The sequence below is a fragment of the Megalobrama amblycephala genome, linkage group LG9 (assembly GCF_018812025.1).
Source record: "Megalobrama amblycephala isolate DHTTF-2021 linkage group LG9, ASM1881202v1, whole genome shotgun sequence".
Classification (NCBI taxonomy): domain Eukaryota; kingdom Metazoa; phylum Chordata; class Actinopteri; order Cypriniformes; family Xenocyprididae; genus Megalobrama; species Megalobrama amblycephala.
The window spans coordinates 37,896,284-37,918,455 of record NC_063052.1 but is presented as its reverse complement, the minus strand read 5'-3'; the positions used below and the strand labels follow the sequence as shown (position 1 = coordinate 37,918,455).

Here is a 22,172-nt window from a genome sequence, read left to right as displayed (position 1 = left end):
ACAAGAAATCTTGATGGAGGTGGGTAATTTTCGAAATTGTCTTATAAAGTAATAATAAACACATTGTTTTTGAATTACCGTAAAGCATTTTGTCACTCTCACGTGAACGTGAACATGAGGCGAGATTGTGTCGGGTCGGCGCAGCTCAACTTGCAAGTGCTGTTTTCTGGCGTAGACGTGCCAGAGGGTGTTAGTGCACGCCTCAAACACACCACAAGTCAATTAACCATTGTAAGGACTTAGAAAACTGTTTATGAAGGTAAAAAAGTTGCTTAGTTCTGCTTTAATGCAATGGACATCTCCACTTTTTACTTTCAATTTCTGTATTGAATACCGAGGTTGAGACTTTTTCACCGGCATAGCACTTGTGATATCCATTGGCTCCCCTCCTTGTTTTAAAACGGAAAGATTTCCAATATTATGACGAAGGGATACAGCTATGCCACTGCCTGTTGGCATCTTTACAACTAAAGCCGCAGTCACACTATAGACTTTGAACGCGCAAAATTTATTCGGATGCTGTAACGGTCGTGATATGATGTCACTACAACGTCTTTTTTATAAACATAAATTCAACACATAACTTAAAGTAATACATTCAAAATGTAAAAATATAGAACCTACTTGACTTTACTGCAAAAATATAATTATTTTAATTCAGCCAAGAGGTGCCGTGACTAATCGATCTTCTACTGGTGGCACCTCTTCACGTGATGTGAATTCACAGATCAGAGTTCACCAAACTAACTTTGGAACGCAGCGAAATGCGAAATTTTTCGCAGGAGCTTGCGTTTCCGGTCTGACGCATTCGCATGCGTTTGAATGGAAGTCAATGGAACGAAAAGTGCAGTGTGACCGTGAACGTGAACTTGCGCACTGCGTAATGCATGTCAACATTGCACTGCGTATGTGCCTCAGAGACTTTAGAGAGTATTATTGAGAAAGTAGTCGGATTCAAGCGTTTACATGGTAATTTTTTGCTGTTGGATCTGATTAGAAAAGGAATAAACCACCCCTTCCAATCCGATTGAAATTTCATTCGGATCGAGCTCAATCGGATCGAAGGTATTTACGTGAACGTTTTTGAATCGGATTGAGCCGTCAATCTGATTACAAATGGATTATTTGGGTGCATATGTAGCCAGTGTTGTGGTTCTTGTGATCGGTTACACCACACATCAGACACATGATCATCTCTACAGAACAGCTCCAGAGGTCTCTCGTGTTTCTGACATATAGTCCTCCAGATTCCTCACAGGATTGATCCGTTTGTGTTTCTTTAAACCTGCCACTCTCAAATGAGGCTCCAGGTGAGTTTCACAGTAAGAGCTCTGACACACCAGACACGACTTACTTCGGTTAAGTTGGTTTTATATTCGCACATTCGGACTTCTGATAAATTCAGACTTTCCAATAAATGTGCAATAAATTAATGTTTACGGATTTTAAGCAGCGACATGATATTGACAACCAACGATTTTCAACTTACAACATTTTTCACAGTCGATCAAAATAGGCAAGTATTGTTTTAAAGGCATATTTACTTGTGAATGTCCACTGAATGTCCAATGTAGTGTGATTAACAAGGCTATTGAATACGGATGGCCGAATGTGCGAATATAAAACCAACTTTACCGAAGTACACGACTTCAGGGCTTTCAGCTTTCTTTCCTCACAGACGTCACACGGAACTTAAGGTTTTTTTTCACAACTTTAGTTTTTTTCTCAGGACTTTTCTTTTTATAGTGATCTGCAACTTATCTGAGTGTGGTATTAATCTTGAGATCAGGTCTGATCTTGAATGTTTCTTTACAGTATGGACAATTGCAGGTCACTTCGGTTAAGTTGGTTTTATATTCGCACATTCGGACTTCTGATGAATTCAGACTTTCCAATAAATGTGCAATAAATTAATGTTTACGGATTTTAAGCAGCGACATGATATTGACAACCAACGATTTTCAACTTACAACATTTTTCACAGTCGATCAAAATAGGCAAGTATTGTTTTAATGGCATATTTACTTGTGAATGTCCACTGAATGTCCAATGTAGTGTGATTAACAAGGCTATTGAATACGGATGGCCGAATGTGCGAATATAAAACCAACTTTACCCAAGTTTGCAGGTCTGGCTGTTGTTCCAGTGTTTATTCAGACAGATCATGCAGAAGTTGTGTCCACATTGTCATGGAGTGCTGACTGGATCAGTGAACATGTCCAAACATAGAGAGCACTGAAGCTCCTCATTCAGTGGACCGCTGGAGGATGACATGACTGTAAAGGGAAATGAAGATAAATCGCCTTCACTACTAGTCTGAATTTAACCTTTATGCATTGTTCATTTAGGGTCTACATCCCAGACAGTAAGATAAGTTTTAAGATAAGTTTGGGGGGAAAGATATTAACCCCCTCAGAACTGATTTGTTCACCCTCCAACCCCGAAATCCGATCGATTTTAACCCTTTGACGGATCACACGGGTGTGAATTGAACGTTCAGTGCGCTGCTAAATTCAAACGCTCTGGCTGGAGCTGAGCCAGAGACGGACGCGTTCAGCGCTTTTGTTATATTTCACATCATAACTATTCAATGTTTCAACCACATAATGTTTATTTGAGGTTTCAGACATGTCTCTCTGCAGTTATCTTTATTTCCTGTTTCTTTAGCCTTTATGCCGTGTGAAAAAATTACAAAAACGCCAAACTTTGCTTTGAAACCAAACAAATCACATAATTTGAATAGCCTATTCTGATACCTTTTGAGTGCAGTAAACAGCTAAAGTAGTTGAGTATTTGACATGCCTGATTCATGAACTTATTCCAGTTCAACATAAACTCTACTAAACCAGATCACTTCCATTAGAAACCTGTTCAGCTCAATCTCTCTTATATTTCTATCATTACCTGTGAGGATCAGATGTGTCCACAAGACTCTCTGAACGGCTCAATAAATATTCTGTTGTTTAAAGAGGCTGAGCATTTCAGGTGTCCATATTGATGTTGATCAAGTTAGTTTCACTTTCACTCTCTCTGAACTAGTGATGTCAGAGCTCCTCCTGTATTTACACATTTACATTTGTCTCTGTATTCAGTGTGTCTAGTTCATGTGTGTCTGTAATTTGGACCTGATGTTTCTATCAGGTCACAAAGAAGAAAAAAATAGCAGACTTACAAAAGCTTGATTGTTTGGTGATTTCTGTGAAGTTTCCAGGACAAATGCTGCTCAACTTACAGATGTTTCATAGTGTCATAAGGATTGTTAGTCAATATGACATTTTATGGGGCAGTCTGTTGCTCTTGTAAAAGAAGGGCACACTCATGCTCTGAGAAACACTATGAAACACAAGATCCAAGTTAAAAGGTTTATAACATCTCAAACACAAAAGATGGCAGCAGTAAAACGAGTTTCTCGATATGAAGATTATCTCAATGTTTGTTTGAACAACTAGTATTAATAGATTTAATAACATCAAGATGCTTACTGCCCAAATGATTTTTAATTCAATCATTTAATTTTTTAATCTGGCCACCAAAGAACAAATCATTTTCTTATTTCAGTTTTATTCAAAACAAGATGGTAAAAAAAAAAAAAATGACATGACCAACTTTTTACATTAGCTACACAAGTTTAACAAAACAAAAGTGATGGATATCCAAAAGCAGGAGGGAAAGGTTTGGATCCACTGATACATCATCAATGTAACATCATAAATAAAAAGATTCCAGCATTATGAGCAGTTCTGGAACATGTTTGAAATACATATCATGCAATAACCGGATCTGAATCCATCAGAGACTAAAAATCACTTGAGAGCTTCACTACGGTCAGGAAAGAAGCAAACACAAGAGTGGAGAAATACTGGGGAAGATCCAGACGTTCTGGACTGGAGAGAATCAGGACTGACTGAAGAGGTTTGTGTGAATGTCTGTGAGTGAAACTGAGGAGATCTGTTAGGCCGAGTAATCCTGCAGAATCACACAAATCAAACTATTACACAGAGAAAAACACTGTGGATAAAGAGATGAGCTAATATGAGTGAGAGCTTTGACAATTCAAATTTACATTAAATTATTTTATTAACAAAAGGTTTAAACAGGATAACATCAGAATATGCAAATACTGTCATCACTGATTGGTCTGTAGTGACATCATCTGACACATTCAAACTTCAACAATATATTTAACAGCAAAAAAATAAATAAAAAAAAAACGTGTACAAGAAAAATACATCTGAACTTACCGCTCTGGGTTTCTTGTTCATCTTCATGTCAAATCTGTAAGGAGAAAACAAATGAACCCCATCATGGTCAGATAAACTAATGAACCCGTTTAAAACTCTGCATGCAACTAACTAAAAAACCCAACATGTCTATGAACTCCACAAGCATGCAGCTGAAAAATAAATACAAAACCAAATCAAAACTGCAGCAACATCTGCCAATGATGAGGTAGAAGCAAGCAGCACAGCATTCATCCACACGACGTGGACGGCCCTACTCAGCTAACGGACAGAAGACACGGGAGTGAGAAACAGGAAGTAAAATTGAGACTTACTCAAAGTCATAATCAAACATGCCAGAGGGGCTGAAGGGGGCAGCGTTAGGAAGGAAGAGAGCATCAGAGGTTAGTGCACTAGACCGACCAGCACATTCAATCCCACAGTGGACTAGATAGGGTGTCGCACTTGGGTTTATATATAGACACTAAAACATCCTCTATAGGGCCAATATCAGACCCTAACTAGTGCTCATCTTATTTAATGGGAAACGATCCTGGATGCAAACTTCATCTGCTCCAAAGCAAACCACACATGACAAAATCATGATTCAATATCATTTTTTGTGGCTTAATGACAGGATTATATTGGCAAATGGAGTTTATTTTGTACAACAATAAAGAAAAAATGTTGTGCATTTCCTTAAAAAAAGCTACAGGCCAACTGACAAGATTTACTTATGAAAGTCACATGAGGCTAATTTTAGACACTGTTAATATCAAAACTTCCAATCCATAGTAATTTTCCATAAATCATCAATAAATACAGTAAGAAAATGAGCTGTATATATACACTCTTCACTGTGAGATGTTGAAAACTACCTTCTCAAAATCTTCCTTCTCTCTATCTAATACAAACACAGACATCTGGCAGTTTCATTTGAGTGTTTTATTCTCTAATCAAACGGGCCTCTTATAGGTCTGAACTGGACCAAAACAACATTAGATAAACATTAGGACAGAGTAAGAGACTTTAAATCAAATCCACAAGAGATGAAAGAACAAAGATACAGAGCAAACTCAACTGAGCAGGAGCTACAGCATTATGAATCTGAAGTAAACCCCTCCCATTTGGAAAAAGAGGCATGGTTATCATAATCATCTATGAATATGTTAATTTATAACCCCTCCCACATCCAATCAGATGTGTCCACAGGAGATTACATTAAACATTTCACAGCCTGTTCTGAAATAGCACTGGATCAGCTGGAATGAGGTCATAAATAAATAACTATCTTATATCCTGGACCCCAAGGGCATGCTGGAGATCAGGTACCTGTGTCTGTTCTTGTTCTTGCGTTTCTTGTGGCTGTTGTGGTGGCTTCCAGAGGAAGAGGAAGCAGCTTTCTGGGGTTTCAGGTCCTGTAGGGCTCCGTCTGCCTCCTCTGTGTCTTCCTGGCTGGGTTCGTTTTCCTGGTTCTGGAGGTCCGGGGACGTGTCGCTCTCTGTTCCACTGCCTGGCTCACCTATAAGAGCAGAGGAAAAAGAAAGTTTACAAACATAAAGTGATTAACATATCAGGCCACTAAATACACTGAATCAAAGTAACTTACAAATCAAGATGGTTACAACTACACATCCCACCCTAAGACAGCTTTCATATTGGGAGATATTTGCATGCATTAAGGAGCTGCTTTCAAAACGTGTGGTATTAAAATTGCGTTTAAATGTGTGCTCGTATTTTACTTTCGATTTTGCGATCACTCATACTCTGTGAAAAGGAAGCGGCAGTGCTGAGTGCACATTCTACAAGATAAGACATTTATCAGAAGCTTAGTCTCTGCTGTGCAATGAATCCTCCGCCATGGTCTTGTCAGTGACCTCGTCACTTTTGTCACATGATCAGAGACCTCTGACTGCTCCTGCACTATGTACAACACTGCAGCTCATGTTGGATGGTTATCCAACTGAATTAAATGGTATTAATCTCTATAAAAAGCAAAACGACAGGGGAGGTGTAATGTAAATGTAGCATATTCTATCCTAATTTCACGCTCATACTCTGTCATGGCAATATCGCAAGAATCTTGTCACACACCTAATACACTATATAACTTTTTTTTTAATCCTTCTTCCAAAACATGTTTTTGTCTTACCCTGATTCACTATGGTAAGCCTATTATAAGCGTTTACATTTTAGACCTGAAGGGATTTTTTTTCATGGGAAACTGAGTGCATACATCACTCGCCATGTGTGTTTTGTCATATCTGTAAATAGAGAAAAGTTGCTCCGGCTGCTTTGACACGTGTCTAGTCTGGGAGTGGCATAGGTTAGTTAAAAAGACAATGGTTGATATGGAGCAGCTAAATCTCAAACCTCGGAATATCTGCTGACAAAAAAGAAAACTCAACAGAGCTCGTAATAAAACAAGAATCAACATTAGCTTGGATTTTTCGAAGATGACAAGAACTGAGGGATTTGAAATGTTGTAAAAGCGATGTGAAGATGATGTTTTTATTACTCAACAGGTGAGTAAGGTATTTTATTGAACAGATAAATTGCAATATGTAGCTCTAACAGAGTTCATTGTAAAGCATTATCTATTGTGAAGGGTCATTTCAATATGGTTGTTGAAGCGCTGTGCTGGAATTCATTATCAAGGAAGTACTGTGTCTTAATGGGTAAAGCTACAGTAATGTCTTCAGCTGGTCAGCTTCAGATCTTTCCATCAAAACTGGTTATATCTTTTAAGACTAGTAGTAAATGTTTTGTGAGCAGAAGGATAACCGTATTCATCGCACAGTCATGCATAGCCGAAGCACAACCAAAACAATGTTCCTCTGCAAAATGCATGCAGATTTGTCTTTTAACTGCTAGAAGGTTGAAAGCTATATAGTGTACATTTAGGTGTGTCTGACTTGAAGCGGTGCCGAGCAGACCAATCGGTGAATTACATCAAAATACCGCGAGAGTGAGATTCAAAAGCATGCTCTCTAAACACTCTTTGATGTCATACACCGATCGGTCTGTGCAGCACTGCTTTAAGTTGAACACACCTTTTAACTTTGTGAGCTGCCAACCTAGACAGCATTTGTGGACTTCACATGCATGTCTGAATATTCCTTTGACGATACTTATGTTCACTGCCAATACCCAAAAATGCTGCCTAGGTATAAATCTCTTTTAAATTTTGAATGTTCAGGTGAGCCTATGATGGAGGGGAAGTTTTAAAGTTTTAAAACACAGCTTATTTTTTTACAATAAATGAAGATACATGATTGATTAAAAGTTCTTGCAGACACAAGGAGCTACTTACGTTTTTCATTCATATGATCAGGAATCCCTCCAAGAGCACAAACAGCCTGTCCAGACAATCCACACACACACAAAAATGATTTAGATAATTTTCTTAATTATTGTTTAATTTCTTTGTTATTATTTCCTAATATATATTTCTGAAATACCCACCGCCACTGATGTGACAGAGGACTTGCTGAAAAGACGTTCTGCTTCCTTGAACTTCCTGTTCCTCCGATCAGTCTTGCTGTTGGAATTCCTAAAGCAGAAGAAAGTTGATGCTGACCTGAACACCTTTCAGATTTATACATCGTTAAACCACATGAAGTCTCTTCACACTCACTTTTGATTGGTCAGATATCGGTCCCATCCTCGAATGATGTTTCCGTACATCTGAGTGTCCTCCAGGTAACTGCCTTCAAATGCATAGATCTGTCTTTCTAGATTCACCAGAGTCTCCTGATAAACAATGTGTGCAAAATGTGTAAAATTTATATACATTATATAATATATATATATATATATATATATATATATACACATATATAGATATAGATAGATATATAACACACTGTTCATAGTGTTTATTTTAGCTTAATGCTAAAAACAAGATTTAAAATTGACGTTAAAAAATAATTTTAGCTGCAGCTGTCAATCACACATGACCTACATATGATGACATCCTAATAATATTAATTTCACTGTGCAGTTCTACTTTCTTCACTTGTTATTTTCTCAAACTGCACAAACTTCAATCTGTGCACAAGTGGCATGCTTGAATGCCGTGTATGTTGTGCATCAGTAGGCGCCACAACAAAAGCGGCTAACAGTTAGCATGTTAACAATGATATGCAAGATATACAGCAGTAATTGGAAAAGTCACTCTGATATATGTAGTACAAATAGTATAATCTAAGACTATCTGATTATTAAATACAAACACACATGCATTCATTTTAAATAATGTATCTGTACAAATTTATTTCAGTCTCGCATTAGCATGCTAACGTAGATACGGGTATTCCAGTCTATATACGCATTATTTGGTGCCGGATCAAGATGGTTTCTTGGACTTTTGGATGTTTAGAAACGTGTATAATTACCGCAAGCTCTTGTTTTCTCTTGACCAGCTCGGAGAGCTCGCGGCGGGTATCTGGGATCTGCGGTGGAGTCGCTTTGGCGTGCATCGCCATGATGGAACTGAACTGCTCAATGACCGAGAGTAGCTGATGCGGATCCTGCTGACTGCAGTACTGCACATGTCCTCCAGTCCGACAGGGGACGCGCTCTAGGTTTTTTATTTATTTATTTATTTTTTTAAGGTATGTGTTTAAACTTATTTACTATTGTCATCCCTCTAAATTGAACTTTTTTTTTTAGGTCTTGTGGTTTAGGAACGATCCGTTTTATGCTCGGAAATAAAATAATAAAAAATAATAATAAATCTGAGTGTCAGATTTATGACAGTGGGTGTATACAAAACACTGAAGCAGTGTTTTGAAATCAGCCATCACTAAATAAGTCGTTATTGTGTTTTTTTTTGGCGCACCAAAAATATTCTCGTCGCTTTATAATATTAATATTGAACCACTGTACTCACATGAACTGATTTAAATATGGTTTTAGTACATTTATGGATCTTGAGAGAGGAAATGTCATTGCTCCCTATGCAGGCCTCACTGAGCCATCGGATTTCAACAAAAATATCTTAATTTGTGTTCCGAAGATGAACGAAGGTCTTACAGGTGTGGAACGGCATGAGGGTGAGTAATTAATGACATTATTTTCATTTTTGGATAAAACTAACCCTTTAAATCCCTAATAATAGTGACAATTATTATATCCAAAAAATGTAACATTTATCAGATTTCATACTTATTGAGATTACGTTTGAGGCGTTTCCATGTGACGTATCCTCTTTGACCAATGAAACACGGACACAAACGGGTAAGCCACGCCTTCGTGGGATTTGCTCTTGCGTTCTTTTTCTTTCTAGCCAATATGAAATTTCAGCCAACAATAACATGGAGCTCGAGCTCGAGCTCGCGTGTGTCCCGCACAACAAGATCTCGCGCTTTCTCCCGCTTTTTTGACTTTTCCGTCATTTTACACACACACATAGAGCCAGTAGCCACCAAGCGGCGACAGAGTGTTTGTTATAAAAGCACTTGCCTTGAGTTAACTGATATACAAACGTCCTGGAGGACAATGGAACGAAGGGAAGAACAACTATCATATTAAATAAAATATTTAAGCTAACGGGGTCATAAAATTATAGATTTTTTAATTTATAATTATTTTAATTAATTTATAATTGTTTTAGGTAGTTTTGTATATTTATGTTGTTTGTTTTTTGCGTGGTTTGCCAGTCAAACTTTTTTTCTGAACCCACAGCGTGACGTTTACATGTTGCCATGACAACAAAGAATAAATCCGACCCAAACTCTTGAGTTAGTTCACCTGCAACAGCATGAAAACAACAGGACAGGTACTTCTCTCGATGTTTAAACTGACTAGAGATTAGTAGATAAAGCCATTTTTAGGGCCCAAGCGAAAATTCGCGCAGGGCCCTCTTGTTTTTCTAAGGATTATTATTATTTATTTATTTATTTTTTTTTTTTTTTTTTTTTTTTTTTCCGTCTTCCGGGGCTTTTTGGGGGCCTTAACATGCTCAAAAACTCTTGAAAATTGGCACACACATTGGAATCCGCGGCCAACAGGGCCGGGCAGAAGCTGGTACCCGGGCGTGGCAGGGGGGCTCAACAGCGCCCCCTTGAAAAAGGTCTGAAAATTTGGTCCATATATTAAACACGCTTGCACGTATTAGTCTGAAACTCGGTACACATATAGACCTCATCGGGCCAAACAACTTTCGTGCTCTAAGTTAAACGTCACGCCAACAGGAAGTCAGCTATTAAGGGTTGTTTGAAAAACGCATGCTCTGGAATTTGATATACTCCTCCTAGACGATTAATCCGATCGCCACCAAACTCGGTCAGCATGAAGTCAAGACACTGATGATTAAAAATTGCCAGGGGATTTTTGATATCTCGAACGGTTTGTCCGTGGCGAGGCAACGAATTTATGGCGAGAAAAAGGAAACAGGAAATGTGTTATAACGTCTGCATACATATATTGATCTTTATGAAACTTCACAAGTGTGTTCGTTATAGGAGTCTGATCACATGTATGTGACTATTGTGAGTCAAAGTTATAGCGCCACCAACTGGCAGCAGGAAGTGTATCACTTTTTGAAATGTTTTGAGATCACCCTCTTATTTTTACCTGATTTGCTTCAAACTTCATCAGTGTAATGTCAATACACAGCAGATGTAGACCTATGACAGGATTTTTGATATTTGAAATATTGTTGCCATGGCAACAGGTCAAACTGTAATAATATTCTTGAGTGTTTTTGAGGCTCTTAACATGCTTCAAATTGCATGAAACTCGACACACACATCAATATTGTCAACCAGTAGACATGGACAAAGCCATCAGAAATGGGCGTGGTGGAGGGGCTCAGTAGCGCCACCTTTTGACAAAAGTGGGGGGGTTTGTTTTTCCTACAGTCACCAAACTTGGTACACATATTGTTCTCATCAAGCCGGACAATTTTCTAATTTACATTCATTAGCTCCGACCAACAGGAAGTCAGCTATTTTGGTTTGAATGTTAATTTTTTGAAAAACAGGCTATGAATTTTATACTACTACTCCTACAGGGTTTATCCAATTTACACCAAGCTTTTTTTAACTTGTTGCTAACACATTGAAGTTGTTTAATTGCAAACGGATTTTGGATATCTCAAACGGTTTGGCCGTGGCGAGGCAACGAATTTATGGCAAGAAAAGGGAAACAAAGTGTTATAACTTCTGCATACATTAATTGATTTTGATGAACTTCGGCTTAGTCTTCGTTGTACAAGGCTGATCACATGGATGTGACTATTGTGATTCAAAGTCATAGCGCCACCAACTGGAAGCAGAAATGTGTCACTTTCAGCATACATTGAGATCACCCTCTTATTTTTACCTGATTTGCTTCAAAATTCATCAGAATAATGTTAAAACTTGGCACATGTAATCCTTTGAAAATGGGCAGGGAGGAGGGGCTCTATAGTGGCACCTTGTAGTGCAGTAAATGTGGAGTGAATTTGACATAGTCCTTTGATGTTTAACCGTTTTAAGTGCCTATTGCCCGCTGTGCACAGTTGCCCTGAAGCCACCGGGGTGGCGGTGCCACCGGGCTTGGGCCCGCCATCGCTGCTCGCAGCTATATTTTCTGTTTATCTTTTTCTTTCTCCCTCTACACACAGAAAACTGCCTGACAGGGAAAGGAAAGCATGGGTAAACTACACAAAGGACTGTATGTGTGTGAGTGAATTACCTCTAGTTACCTCCTTAAATTTGCTAAAGAGGTTGTAGGCCTACTGTATTTATTATTATTCCGAGTCACGTGTCTGCTTCTGTAGCTCAGGGATGTGCTTCATCCATTCCTACCAAGTACCAGACAGTCATCATCAGAAATGAAGAGAAGAAAGGCTTTTCCTCTCAGACAAAGAGGCTTCAGGATCACCTGGTGAGTTTCATAAATAATCCATCTCTCCCACATTCATTTGTTATGGCATATGGCATTCCATTAAAAGCAATTATCTATCTATCTATCTATCTATCTATCTATCTATCTATCTATCTATCTATCAGAATGAGAACCCAGGGCCTGGTTCATATATCTCACATGCATCTGTTGAAGGATCGAGTCCTTCATTCTCTAAGAGAGGAACAGGCAGCTTTGCGTCAAAAGTGAGAGCGTTATCATCACACACTTATTCTACATTAATCGGTTTCCTTTTTTTATAATTAATGTCTTAATATAAGTCTAAGACATTCAACATATACTCTTATTCTTTAGACATCAGGCAGTTTAATTTGAATAATTGGTTCATTCCTTGCAGCTCTTTGAAATATGATATTATGAATAATACTACTGACTGTTTTTGCATCTCAAGGCTGGTCGTGTGCCCCATAGCTTTCCGAGGTTAAGCCCAGGACCTGATGCTTATAATCTCCAGACGTCTCTGCTTCACAAGCATGATTTTAACAGAGGAGAATCCAGAACGTTCCGTCTGCCTCTTGCAGTAAAGAGGGAAACGCAAAAAAGTGAACATCCTGCTCCAAATCAGTATGATGTATGTATGTAGTATCATTGATTAAAGCTTTCAGCTTTCAGTGTCACATGATCCTTCAGAAATCATTCTAATATGCTGATTGTCTGCTCAAGAATTTCTTATTATTGTCAATGTTAAAAACAGTTGTGCTGATTAATTTTTTTGTGGAAAACATGATATTTTTTAAGGATTCTATAATGAATAAAAGCATTTATTTGAAATAACTTCTTTGCAGTGACTTTTGATCAATTTAATGCATCCTTGCTATATAAAAGTATTAAATTCTTTAAAATATCTTACTGCCTCCAAACTTTTGAATGGTAATGTATTATTTATTTACTTATTAATTTGCTGTCAGGTGTCTTATAGTGTCGTGGACAGAAATTCAACTGTTTCAGCTCGCTGTGCATTTCGCTCCAGAACCAGACGTAGTGCCAGTGTCTCGGACAACTTTAAAGGACCGTCTCCCTGTGAGTAACTCACATATTTGGCCAGATTTAGATGAGAATAATGAAATGTGCAATCCAAACTGTTAAAATGATCAACACTTCAGTAATTAACTCAAAGGTAAAAACAGCATTATATTTGAAAACATATGAATATTGATGAGTGTTGTCGGCTTTTCAAGAGTGTGAATGTTTTTTTGCATGTGCATGTAATTACAGCCACAGTACAGATTGAATTATGGGTTGTATTTTAAATTAAGTAGTGAAATGAGGGGTAACACTTCAGTATGGAGAACAGTTTCTTATTAGCCTGCATATTGGCTGTTTATTACTACTTATAAAGCACATATTAATGCCTTATTCTGCATGACCATATTCTACATCCCTAAATCCTACCCAATACCTAAACTTAACAACTACCTTACAAACTATTAATAAGCAGTAAATTAGTAGTTTATTGAGGGAAAAGTCATATTTAACAGTGAATATGTGTTCCCCATACTAAAGTGTTACCAAATGAGATATAGTATTTATTGTAAATGAAGAGAAATGTCTAATGCAATTAGATATGCTCTAATCACATTAATCACAATCAAATATTGTAATGCCATTCAATCTTTTCATTCATATGTTCATGTTTAAAACTATCTCCTGACAAACAAATGAAAGACATTACAGATTATGAATCTGTCCATCTTTATCCTTGTTCTGAAGGCCACTATAAAGTGAGTGATGTTATGATCCAGAAGACTCCTCAAGTTCCTGTCTCCTGTTTTAAATCCACCACTGCCCGGATCCAGCCACCGGTGAGAAACAACATCCCCGGTCCCGGGACCTACGACCCATATCAGCCGCCAGAACCCGTGAAGAGAACCGTTCTGCCGTAAGTGTTGCCAGAACTAGACTGCATTAAACTTAAACCAATAAAATACATTTTATTTCATGCTGTTAAGAGCAATAATGCACTAGGTGGAACATCTACTATTATAGAATGCCTTTTTAGTCATTTAAATTTCATCAGAATAAACAGCTACTTTTGAATATATTTTACATAAAACAGCTGCTTTTATCATTAACTAGTTTTCAAAAGCAGTATAACGGATAATCATGATACCTCAGATGTCTCATTCTTCAGTAAGGAATAATTGATGACAGGCCGTTGAATTATTCGAAAATAATGCACACCCAAGGTGGTAATTTTCTAATAACTCAATGGACCAGAGTCACTTATTCCGCTTATACTATGGTTAGTATAATATAATAATATAGCTGCTTTATGTTTGTCACATAAGATGATCAAAGTTATATCTCTGTGCAGAAGGAGACACTACTTGGGATTATCAGCGCCACCTCTGATACCCGCCAAAGACCCACCCTTCCCCGGCCCGGGACACTATGACATAGTGAACGACAATCGTCCAGCCAAACAGCTTGTGTCCAGCGCTGCCTTCCTGTCTGGGACAAGCAGGTGGATACAGGAGGCCAAAGGACAGGACATACCTGGTCCAGGTAACACCTACATCATCTCTACTTCATTGAAAAATTAGGCTTTTACTTATTTTAGCTGTACTTGTCTTAGGTTTATCATGTATGTACTGAATATCCTACATTTCCTCCTCTCAGGTTTCTATGAACCCACGGTCCTTTCAAAGACATCATTTTTGTATAATCCTGCAAAAATGTGGATACCAGCTTAAACTTTTAAATAAGTTTTAGTAAAGATTTACCTATAGATTTGAAGTATTTGTGTGCTCTTATTTCATAAAATGTCAGCCCCAGTAAGATTATTATTTCTTATAATGAATTTTTATATCAAATTCTTGCTATGAACAGATATATAAACAGGTTTAGGATTTCACAGGTTAAGGATTTTTCTAAAACGTATCTAGTTGCTTTTGAACTTCTAGCAGACATGTCTGCAGCGTTCTGAACAAATCAAAGCATTCTCAGAAGCGTAGAGCTGCTTTCTCGCTCTGACTCACGTCTGAACAGCTGAAAGTCAGAGCAGACACAGCTGAGCTCCAAACCCTTGATCCCTCAGCAGCTGATCCTGGACCTGCTGGACGGTGAACATGATGATGTGAGTGATGTGCTTCAGCTGATCCTGGGTCAGTGGTGTAATAAGCGGAGCAGCTGTTGTGGGACTAGAGGAGGGTGTGGAGGTCTGTGCTCATCTGAACAATGCCAAAATCTATGAGGGGATTTCAGACGCTCATGACTTGAAAATGTCCTCTCTAGCTTCAGTGAATGACCTCTGCACAAGGTTAATATTATGCATAAAATGATTCACCAGGAGTATTTGTTTTCTGTTTAATACCTTTTTAGATTATAATGTCACAATTTATAAGATTATATAATTATGATTTACAATGTATTACTGGCATCATGCTAATATACACCAAGACTTTTAATGTTTTTGAGAGTTCTCGTTTGCTCACCAAGGCTGCATTTATTTAATACAAAATACAGTAAAAATAGTAATATTGTGTTTTCTAAGTTAATAAATTGTAAAATGTAATTTATTTCTGTAATCAAAGCTAAATTTTCAGCATCATTACTCCAGTCTTCAGTGTCACATGATCCTTCAGAAATCATTCTAATATGCTGATTTGCTGCTCAAGAAACATTTATTATTATTATCAATGTTGAAAACGGCTTAATATTTTTGTGAAAACCGAGATACATTTTTTTAAGATTTCTTTTATGTTCAAAAGAACAGCATTTATTTGAAACAGAAATCTTTTGTGACATTATAAATGTCTTTACTGTCACTTTTGATCAATTTAATGTGTCCTAGCTGAATAAAAGTAGCTATTTAATTCAACAAACCTTTTAATGGTAGTCTGTATGCTAATGAGTTTTAATGATAATTATGAATAAATCTTCTATTTTAAAAGCTTCAAAATAAGATCTACAGTATAGAGGTATTTTTAAACATTTTAAATTTGCATTATTTTTTAGGTACATTTAGGGCTGTATTTAGACTTTTCCATTTCTGAAATTTGAAATTGTGTGGTTTTTGCCTGTGCATATTTGTTGTAGGTGGTTGCCAGGTCATTGTTATGCGGTTGCTAATGTGTTCTTCTGAGTGATGTTGAGTGTGATGCTGTTCAGTTGCTAGGGTGGTTGCTATGTGGTTACTTACTAGCCCAAGTCAAATGAACCACCCTCAAGCCTCTGATTGTCTGATTTTTAGATGGCTCCAGTCCCTCCATTATGTAAGTCTGTGAGAATTTTACAACCAATTTTACATTTGACAAATTCTGAAGAAGTAATATCTTTTTTGAAGTAATTGCTCATCTCTCCCCAACAAGCTGGATTATTTGAGGTGTCATTCTGCAGTCGATGCAGAACAAGTTAAGAATTTTGATTCTTAGGTTTACTGGTTTTTCATATGTGAGCTTTTTTCATATGTACCAGATCTAGCTGTTGAAATATTTGGAGTAATAAGAGTGCAGAAATGCAGAATGTTGTCCACCCATCCCGAATGTCGCCTGTTGGTGATATCTCAAACCCCTGCAGCTGTTCGGACCACCCCCGTCAGCAGCTGTGAATATATTCAACTGCTGACCTCACCATTGTCCAATACAGCTTCTCTTTATTATGTGCATATCATACAGATTTCATAAAGAGATCTTAGCTGATAAAGTGATGTGATGTTGAAGCTGAGCATGCTATTGACCAAAATATTCTAAAAGATCATTGTACATCACATCAGTTGTAATGAAGTTCCCATAAATTCTGTCATCATTTACTCACCCTCAAGTTGTCGCAAACCTGTATGAAGTTCTTTCTTCGGCTGAACAGAGAAGAAGATATGTTGAAGAATGTTGGTAACCAAACAGTTGATGGACCCCATTGACTTCCATAGTATGGAGAAAAAAAAAACTTTTGAAGTCAATGGGGTCAGTCAACTGTTTGGTTACCAACATTCTTCAAAATATCTTCTTTTTTGGGTGAACCATCCCTTTAATACAATAGTTTACCTTTAAATGAAAGACATCTACTTATAATCTGCCCAGCCTTATGATGAACCTAAAGGTTTTTGTTTGTTGATGTTTGCACAGAATGAAAGTGGAATGCCAAAAAAGCAAAAAGTCCCTTTAAAGTAGTCTATTCAACTTTGTGTGAACAATATCCCAAATTTATGTCATTACTCACATTTCTGTATCTTCAAATGTGGCATTGTTAACAAAGCTTTTATTTTTGGGTCAGCTGTCCTGTTTTCACCTTATGCCTACACTCTTAAAAATAAAGGTTTTTTTATTGGCATCGATGGTTCCACAAAGAACCTTTAACATTTATGGAATCTTTCCATTCCACAAAAGGTTCTTTATAGTTGAAAAAGGTTCTAATCTAAAGTTTAGATTATTCAAATGTTCGTCACACTAAGAAAAAAGTGGTTCTTTTAAAAACTGTTCACTGCAGGTTCTTTAGAGAATCAAATAGGCTCTTTGGCAAGAAAACTCCCATTTGGAGCCTTAATTTTTAAGATGCCTCTCATTTTCAAATCTGCTTGTATTAGAATTTTGTGTTTCTGACTATTTACATTTACTGTGTTTTTATATAACATATTGTATTAAACAAGATAATGCATTGCACTCTTGACATTACTATGACAGACGGCCACACATGAGAACAAGGCAAAATTTGAAGAGCAGTGAAGGAGATGCTAACAGATTCTTCAAACTTGGCTTCTTCAAAAGCACATCCAAAATACACCATTATACTCAAGATTCATCCCAATTCACATACATATGCACTATAAGAAGTGCACTTCAAATACCTGGATGATGCACTTAACCAGAAAAACAAAGTGGAATGTTGGACCCTTCGTTCACAGTTTCAGTTATGCTGTGGAGGGGACGTGCCTTTAAACTAGCTGTCTGAATGTCATGCACATATACGTAGTGCAGTTAAAGTGCATAGTGTATGTGTCATTTGGGACACAACATAAGATTTGCCCTTCTTATCAGTGATGATGGTGCATGTTAGTTCACAAAATACCTCAGATCATTATCAGATTTTATGTCTACTATCTGTAGTTCTGCCTCTCTTGAGAGTTTTGATGTGAAATCTTCGCAAAGCACTGCGCAGTTTATATAAAACCCATCATAATCAAACCTGATTTATGTTTTTAAGATGAATCACCACCTTTGTAAGATGCTTTGGATAAAAGCGTCAGCTAAATGTAAATCTGTTTTCTGGTTTGGGGAAATCCAGTGTGGACCAACCTGACCGCATTCTCACCTGATGTAGACAAAGCCTCCTTTATCACATCTGCGCAGTTCTCCATGGCAGCGAGACATAACTGAGATGATTTTAGGAAGGGTGCGCAATGACTGCGCCATCATGCCGTATACACATCCCCAGGGTCCTGCACTGTACAGATCTCAATTGTTTAACTCATGACTGATTGGATCCACATTTATCTCAAAATCCCCCCAAGCATGGACTGAAAGCAGTCTGAGAAAACTCGCCGCCTGACTGCGTTGCATGCGGTTTTTGACCTCTGCGTTATTTTTATGTCTGCTTTAGCTGCATAAACACTACATGTCTTTTTTACCCATTTGCCTGATTTTGTTTTGGACATGCAGATGACTCGCACAAATGTAAGTGGTTTAATGCAGTTATGCTCCACTAGTTTAGTGCTGGTATTGTTGGCTGGGTTATATCAGTGGTACCAGATGGCTGATTTGCTCCGTGCTGCTATAATGGCCTGATTTCAACTCTTAAATGCTCTAGTTAAAGTATTAAATAAGACCAGACTCGCATTGGCTTACACATGACTCAATCCAGTGGGAATCATAATGACATTTCCAGCAGTCTCAGACTGGTGTGGTCTCAGTTAGAAGGTCTGAGGGTCTTTGATTGGTGCTTGTCAGCCTATTATATTTCAGGTCTTGGACATAACTGTATTCTTGCAACATTGTTTGAATTAAATCTAATTTAATGTGATGTTTAATGTAAAAAATAGTAAGGTTATCAGTTTGCTATGCCTTGTTTCAAGGCAGACCTGGTACTTAAATGTATGCGAATATTAATTTATTAGTTATTTTGAGATAAAATGGGCAACCTGCTTTACAGTCATGTTTTCTATTTTAAAGGATTAGTTCACTTCAGAATTAAATTTTCCTGATAATTTACTCACCCCCATGTCATCCAAGATGTTTGTCATTCTTTCTTCAGTCGAAAAGAAATTAAGGTTTTTGATGAAAACATTCCAGGATTTTTCTCCATATAGTGGACTTCAATAGGGACCAACGGGTTGAAGGTCCAAATGTCATTTTCAGTGCAGCTTCAAAGGGCTTTACAAGATCCCAGACGAGGAATAAGGGTTTTATCTAGTGAAACAATCTGTCATTTAAAAAAACAAAAACAAAAAAACAAACAATTACATACTTTTTAACCACAAATGCTTGCAATGTGCCACACGTTACGTAATCATGTTGGAAAGGTAATCATCTCATTTATCCTCCAACTTCGTCCGACATCATTGTTTTTTTGTGTGTGTTTTTTTTTGTTTTTTTTTGTGAAGGCTGTTTGACTTAGTCTTTGCACGATCACTTTGTAAAAACTTGCTCAGTACTTCCGCCTACATCACGCGTGACCTTTCCAACATAACTATGTAATGCATGGCACGTTGCAGCGCTAGTGCAAGAGCATTTATGGTTAAAAAGTATACTTTTTTTTTCCATTTTTGTTTCTAAAAAAACAACTAGATAAGTTTCGCTATATAAGACCCTTATTTCTCAACTGGGATCGTGTAGAGCCCTTTGAAGTTGCACTGAAACTGTAATTTGGACCTTTAACCCATTGGTCCCCGCTGAAGTCCACTATATGGAGAAAAATCCTGTAATGTTTTCCTCAAAAAACTAAATTTCTTTTTGACTGAAGCAAGATTTAGGATGACATGAGGGTGAGTAAATTATCAGTAAATTTTAATTCTGAAGTGAACTAATCCTTTAAGAGCAATCATTGTTCTGTGTTTTTAGAGAACTGTATAAAAGACCTGCAGCCTTTGTGTAAAAGTAAACGAGCAACACGTTAATTTTATATACAGTATATAATATACAGTATATATAATCATATATCATAATCTGTTTTAAAACTAAAGCCTTAGACACTGGCAACTTGCCCCACAATCCTGCCAACATGTATCCAAAAGGTGGGTATTTACTGTTATATATTATTATTATTATTATGCTATTATTATTATTATTAGCTGCTACATTTTTAATCAACAACTGTTCAGATAAATAAATGTATCATCTATCTTGCGTTTGCAGGCCCACCAGGTCATAGTGTACACTGGATGACTTCTAAAATATGGGATCCACCTCAGTTTTCCAGTGGGACACATTAAAGGACGTGTGCCTCCATCCCTCTGCCGCAGATGCAGCTTTTAGAAACCAGAAGGGGGAGCCATGCTGAACAAACCTACAAACATATCTTTTTCTTTACAGCACCTGAGAAGATTCCAGTGTTTTCCTTCGTTTATTGACGTACATTAAACATATAAAACCAAAAAATAGTCTATATAAAGACGAGTATCCTTTTTAAACGTGCTAACTTTGTGTCAGTGTCCCCCATCCAGGTCAATGGTGCGGTCCAGTGGATAGGCAGAGACCGTCCCGCATAGAGCGGCTGTATTCAGCGAGTGGCTGCTGTGTGGTGGGCAGGGCCCCGGTTCTGGGCCCCCCTCTTCTTCTATCTTTAGTTTTCACAGCTGAGATCACACAATTCAGTGGGAATAGCGAATTTAACCTATCATCGATCGTTTTTCTCTTTTAATTGATCTCAACGGTTTGTTATTGATCAGATTTAAAGGGCCACCGCATTCGGGTGTGTTCATAACTGGGAGTTCCTCTTTTTACGCGTCTCTTTTGGACCCTGTAATGGAATGACTGACTACAAACCATGAACAAAATGGAGAACAAGGCTCTAGAGAGCAGCTTTGAAGAAAAACTGACGCTGTCAGACCAAGGTATGTACAACTGAAATTAAGAAATAAGCATAATATGTCCATTAAACCCTGGATAAACGCACGGGTGGTCAAAGGACGCTGAAACATTTCAGGGGAGTCTTCATATGAACGCATAATTTCAGTCATTTTATAGTGTTTATTTTCTGCATGACACTGTTAGTATGTTAAAGGTGGTTCATGGAGATTTCTGTGCCACCTGTCATTAAGAAAACGATAAAAGTAGCGGCTCTGTTGCGCGTGACCTGGATAACGGCTATTCGCATTTCTGTGAGGAAATTTTGTGGTGTAACGTCGACGCTGTAAATTTCTTGTGCCTTACATGAGTTGGACGGTTAGTATATTCGTCGTTTTGTTTATTTGATCATTACTATATTTCCATGGGAAAACCATCAGTGCGTTTATAAATTAATATTTTTTCATAGGTTTAAGCGCAGTACCGGTGTGCGCAAAAACAGCCACGCGCACGTCTGTTTACCCTCTACATATCTGTTCCAGTAATTATTCAGCACCAAATGAAAGCTCACAAGTTTGCCATCATGATTAACCCTCCTATTGCTTTATGATACTGCACTCAATGTGATCCTGCGATTAGCAACTACAAAAAAATGTTCTTAATCAGTATTTTTATATCGTTTGCCAGTAAACATATCGAATCACACGACACAGTCTGAGTCAGATAACATCCCCAACTTGCGTTTCATGATACATTTTACATGAAAGAGAGAAAATGTTTTATGTATCATGTTTAAAATGGATTCTGTAGTATAATTGTTATAGATCTGGGTTTTAATAGAGGTTGCAGGTTCAAATCCCATAAAGTGTGATTCATAATCAGCTATTGTGTCCTTGATCAAGGCATTTAACCTCATGTTTTAGTCATAATGTACTGTAAGCTGCTTTTGAATGAAAGTATCTTCTGAAATAGGATGCAATCCCTTAGGAGTCCTCTCATAAATCACCTTTAATGGCAAGGTCAGAGCTTCCAGATGTGTGCTTGCAGGTAGACTAATGCCAGTAGATCAGTGTGTGTTATGCTAAGGAAACATCCTAGTCAT

General features: G+C 37.6%; 4 protein-coding genes across 11 annotated transcripts in view; 2 read left to right on the top strand and 2 right to left on the bottom strand.

The window, feature by feature from the left end:
• The window catches only part of meaf6 (MYST/Esa1-associated factor 6), a 46,967-nt gene extending 38,174 nt beyond the window's left edge, over positions 1 to 8,793 (bottom strand). Inside the window, exons 1-8 of one of the 4 annotated variants that reach the window (XM_048203709.1) lie at positions 8,618 to 8,792; positions 7,858 to 7,973; positions 7,686 to 7,773; positions 7,534 to 7,579; positions 5,553 to 5,742; positions 4,556 to 4,585; positions 4,242 to 4,275; positions 3,545 to 3,966 (exon numbers count right to left, since the gene is read on the bottom strand). In XM_048203709.1, coding sequence (XP_048059666.1) covers positions 3,952 to 3,966; positions 4,242 to 4,275; positions 4,556 to 4,585; positions 5,553 to 5,742; positions 7,534 to 7,579; positions 7,686 to 7,773; positions 7,858 to 7,973; positions 8,618 to 8,707 — 609 coding nt within the window. In that variant the 5' untranslated portion in view covers positions 8,708 to 8,792 and the 3' untranslated portion in view covers positions 3,545 to 3,951. Of the gene's footprint in view, positions 1 to 3,544; positions 3,967 to 4,241; positions 4,276 to 4,555; positions 4,586 to 5,552; positions 5,743 to 7,533; positions 7,580 to 7,685; positions 7,774 to 7,857; positions 7,974 to 8,617 lie in introns of those variants that run through there. The other 3 variants (XM_048203710.1, XM_048203711.1, XM_048203712.1) reach the window with 3 other exon arrangements.
• Positions 1 to 22,172, bottom strand: part of LOC125276113 (E3 ubiquitin-protein ligase TRIM39-like) — a 302,026-nt gene that overhangs the window by 14,075 nt on the left and 265,779 nt on the right. The gene's annotated exons all lie outside the window — the stretch shown is intronic.
• On the top strand, positions 9,418 to 14,862 carry stpg1 (sperm-tail PG-rich repeat containing 1). 2 transcript variants are annotated; one of them, XM_048203662.1, is made up of 10 exons: positions 9,418 to 9,461; positions 9,909 to 10,002; positions 11,833 to 11,890; positions 11,989 to 12,095; positions 12,221 to 12,319; positions 12,526 to 12,705; positions 13,043 to 13,154; positions 13,845 to 14,013; positions 14,449 to 14,639; positions 14,754 to 14,862. In XM_048203662.1, exons 3-10 carry the CDS (start codon positions 11,860 to 11,862, stop codon positions 14,825 to 14,827), a joined length of 963 nt encoding a protein of 320 aa, XP_048059619.1. In that variant the 5' UTR covers positions 9,418 to 9,461; positions 9,909 to 10,002; positions 11,833 to 11,859; the 3' UTR covers positions 14,828 to 14,862. The 2 variants fall into 2 exon arrangements, with proteins under 2 accessions (XP_048059619.1, XP_048059618.1); XM_048203661.1 differs by lacking the exon at positions 9,418 to 9,461 and having other exon boundaries at positions 9,566 to 10,002.
• Positions 20,764 to 22,172, top strand: part of map7d1b (MAP7 domain containing 1b) — a 53,834-nt gene continuing 52,425 nt past the window's right edge. For 2 of the 4 annotated variants that reach the window (XM_048203536.1, XM_048203537.1), the window contains exon 1: positions 20,765 to 21,117. In XM_048203536.1, the coding sequence (XP_048059493.1) occupies positions 21,051 to 21,117 (67 nt within the window). In that variant the 5' untranslated portion in view covers positions 20,765 to 21,050. Of the gene's footprint in view, positions 21,118 to 22,172 lie in introns of all 4 variants that reach the window. The other 2 variants (XM_048203535.1, XM_048203538.1) reach the window with 2 other exon arrangements.

Excerpts from the sequence above, each read along its gene's own strand:
- stpg1 (XM_048203662.1), top strand. The coding sequence starts at position 11,860 with ATGGGTAAACTACACAAAGGACTGTATGTGT. Across the intron at positions 12,096-12,220 it reads AGAGGCTTCAGGATCACCTG|AATGAGAACCCAGGGCCTGG; the intron begins GTGAGTTTCATA and ends TCTATCTATCAG. Across the intron at positions 14,640-14,753 it reads ACAGGACATACCTGGTCCAG|GTTTCTATGAACCCACGGTC; the intron begins GTAACACCTACA and ends TCCTCCTCTCAG.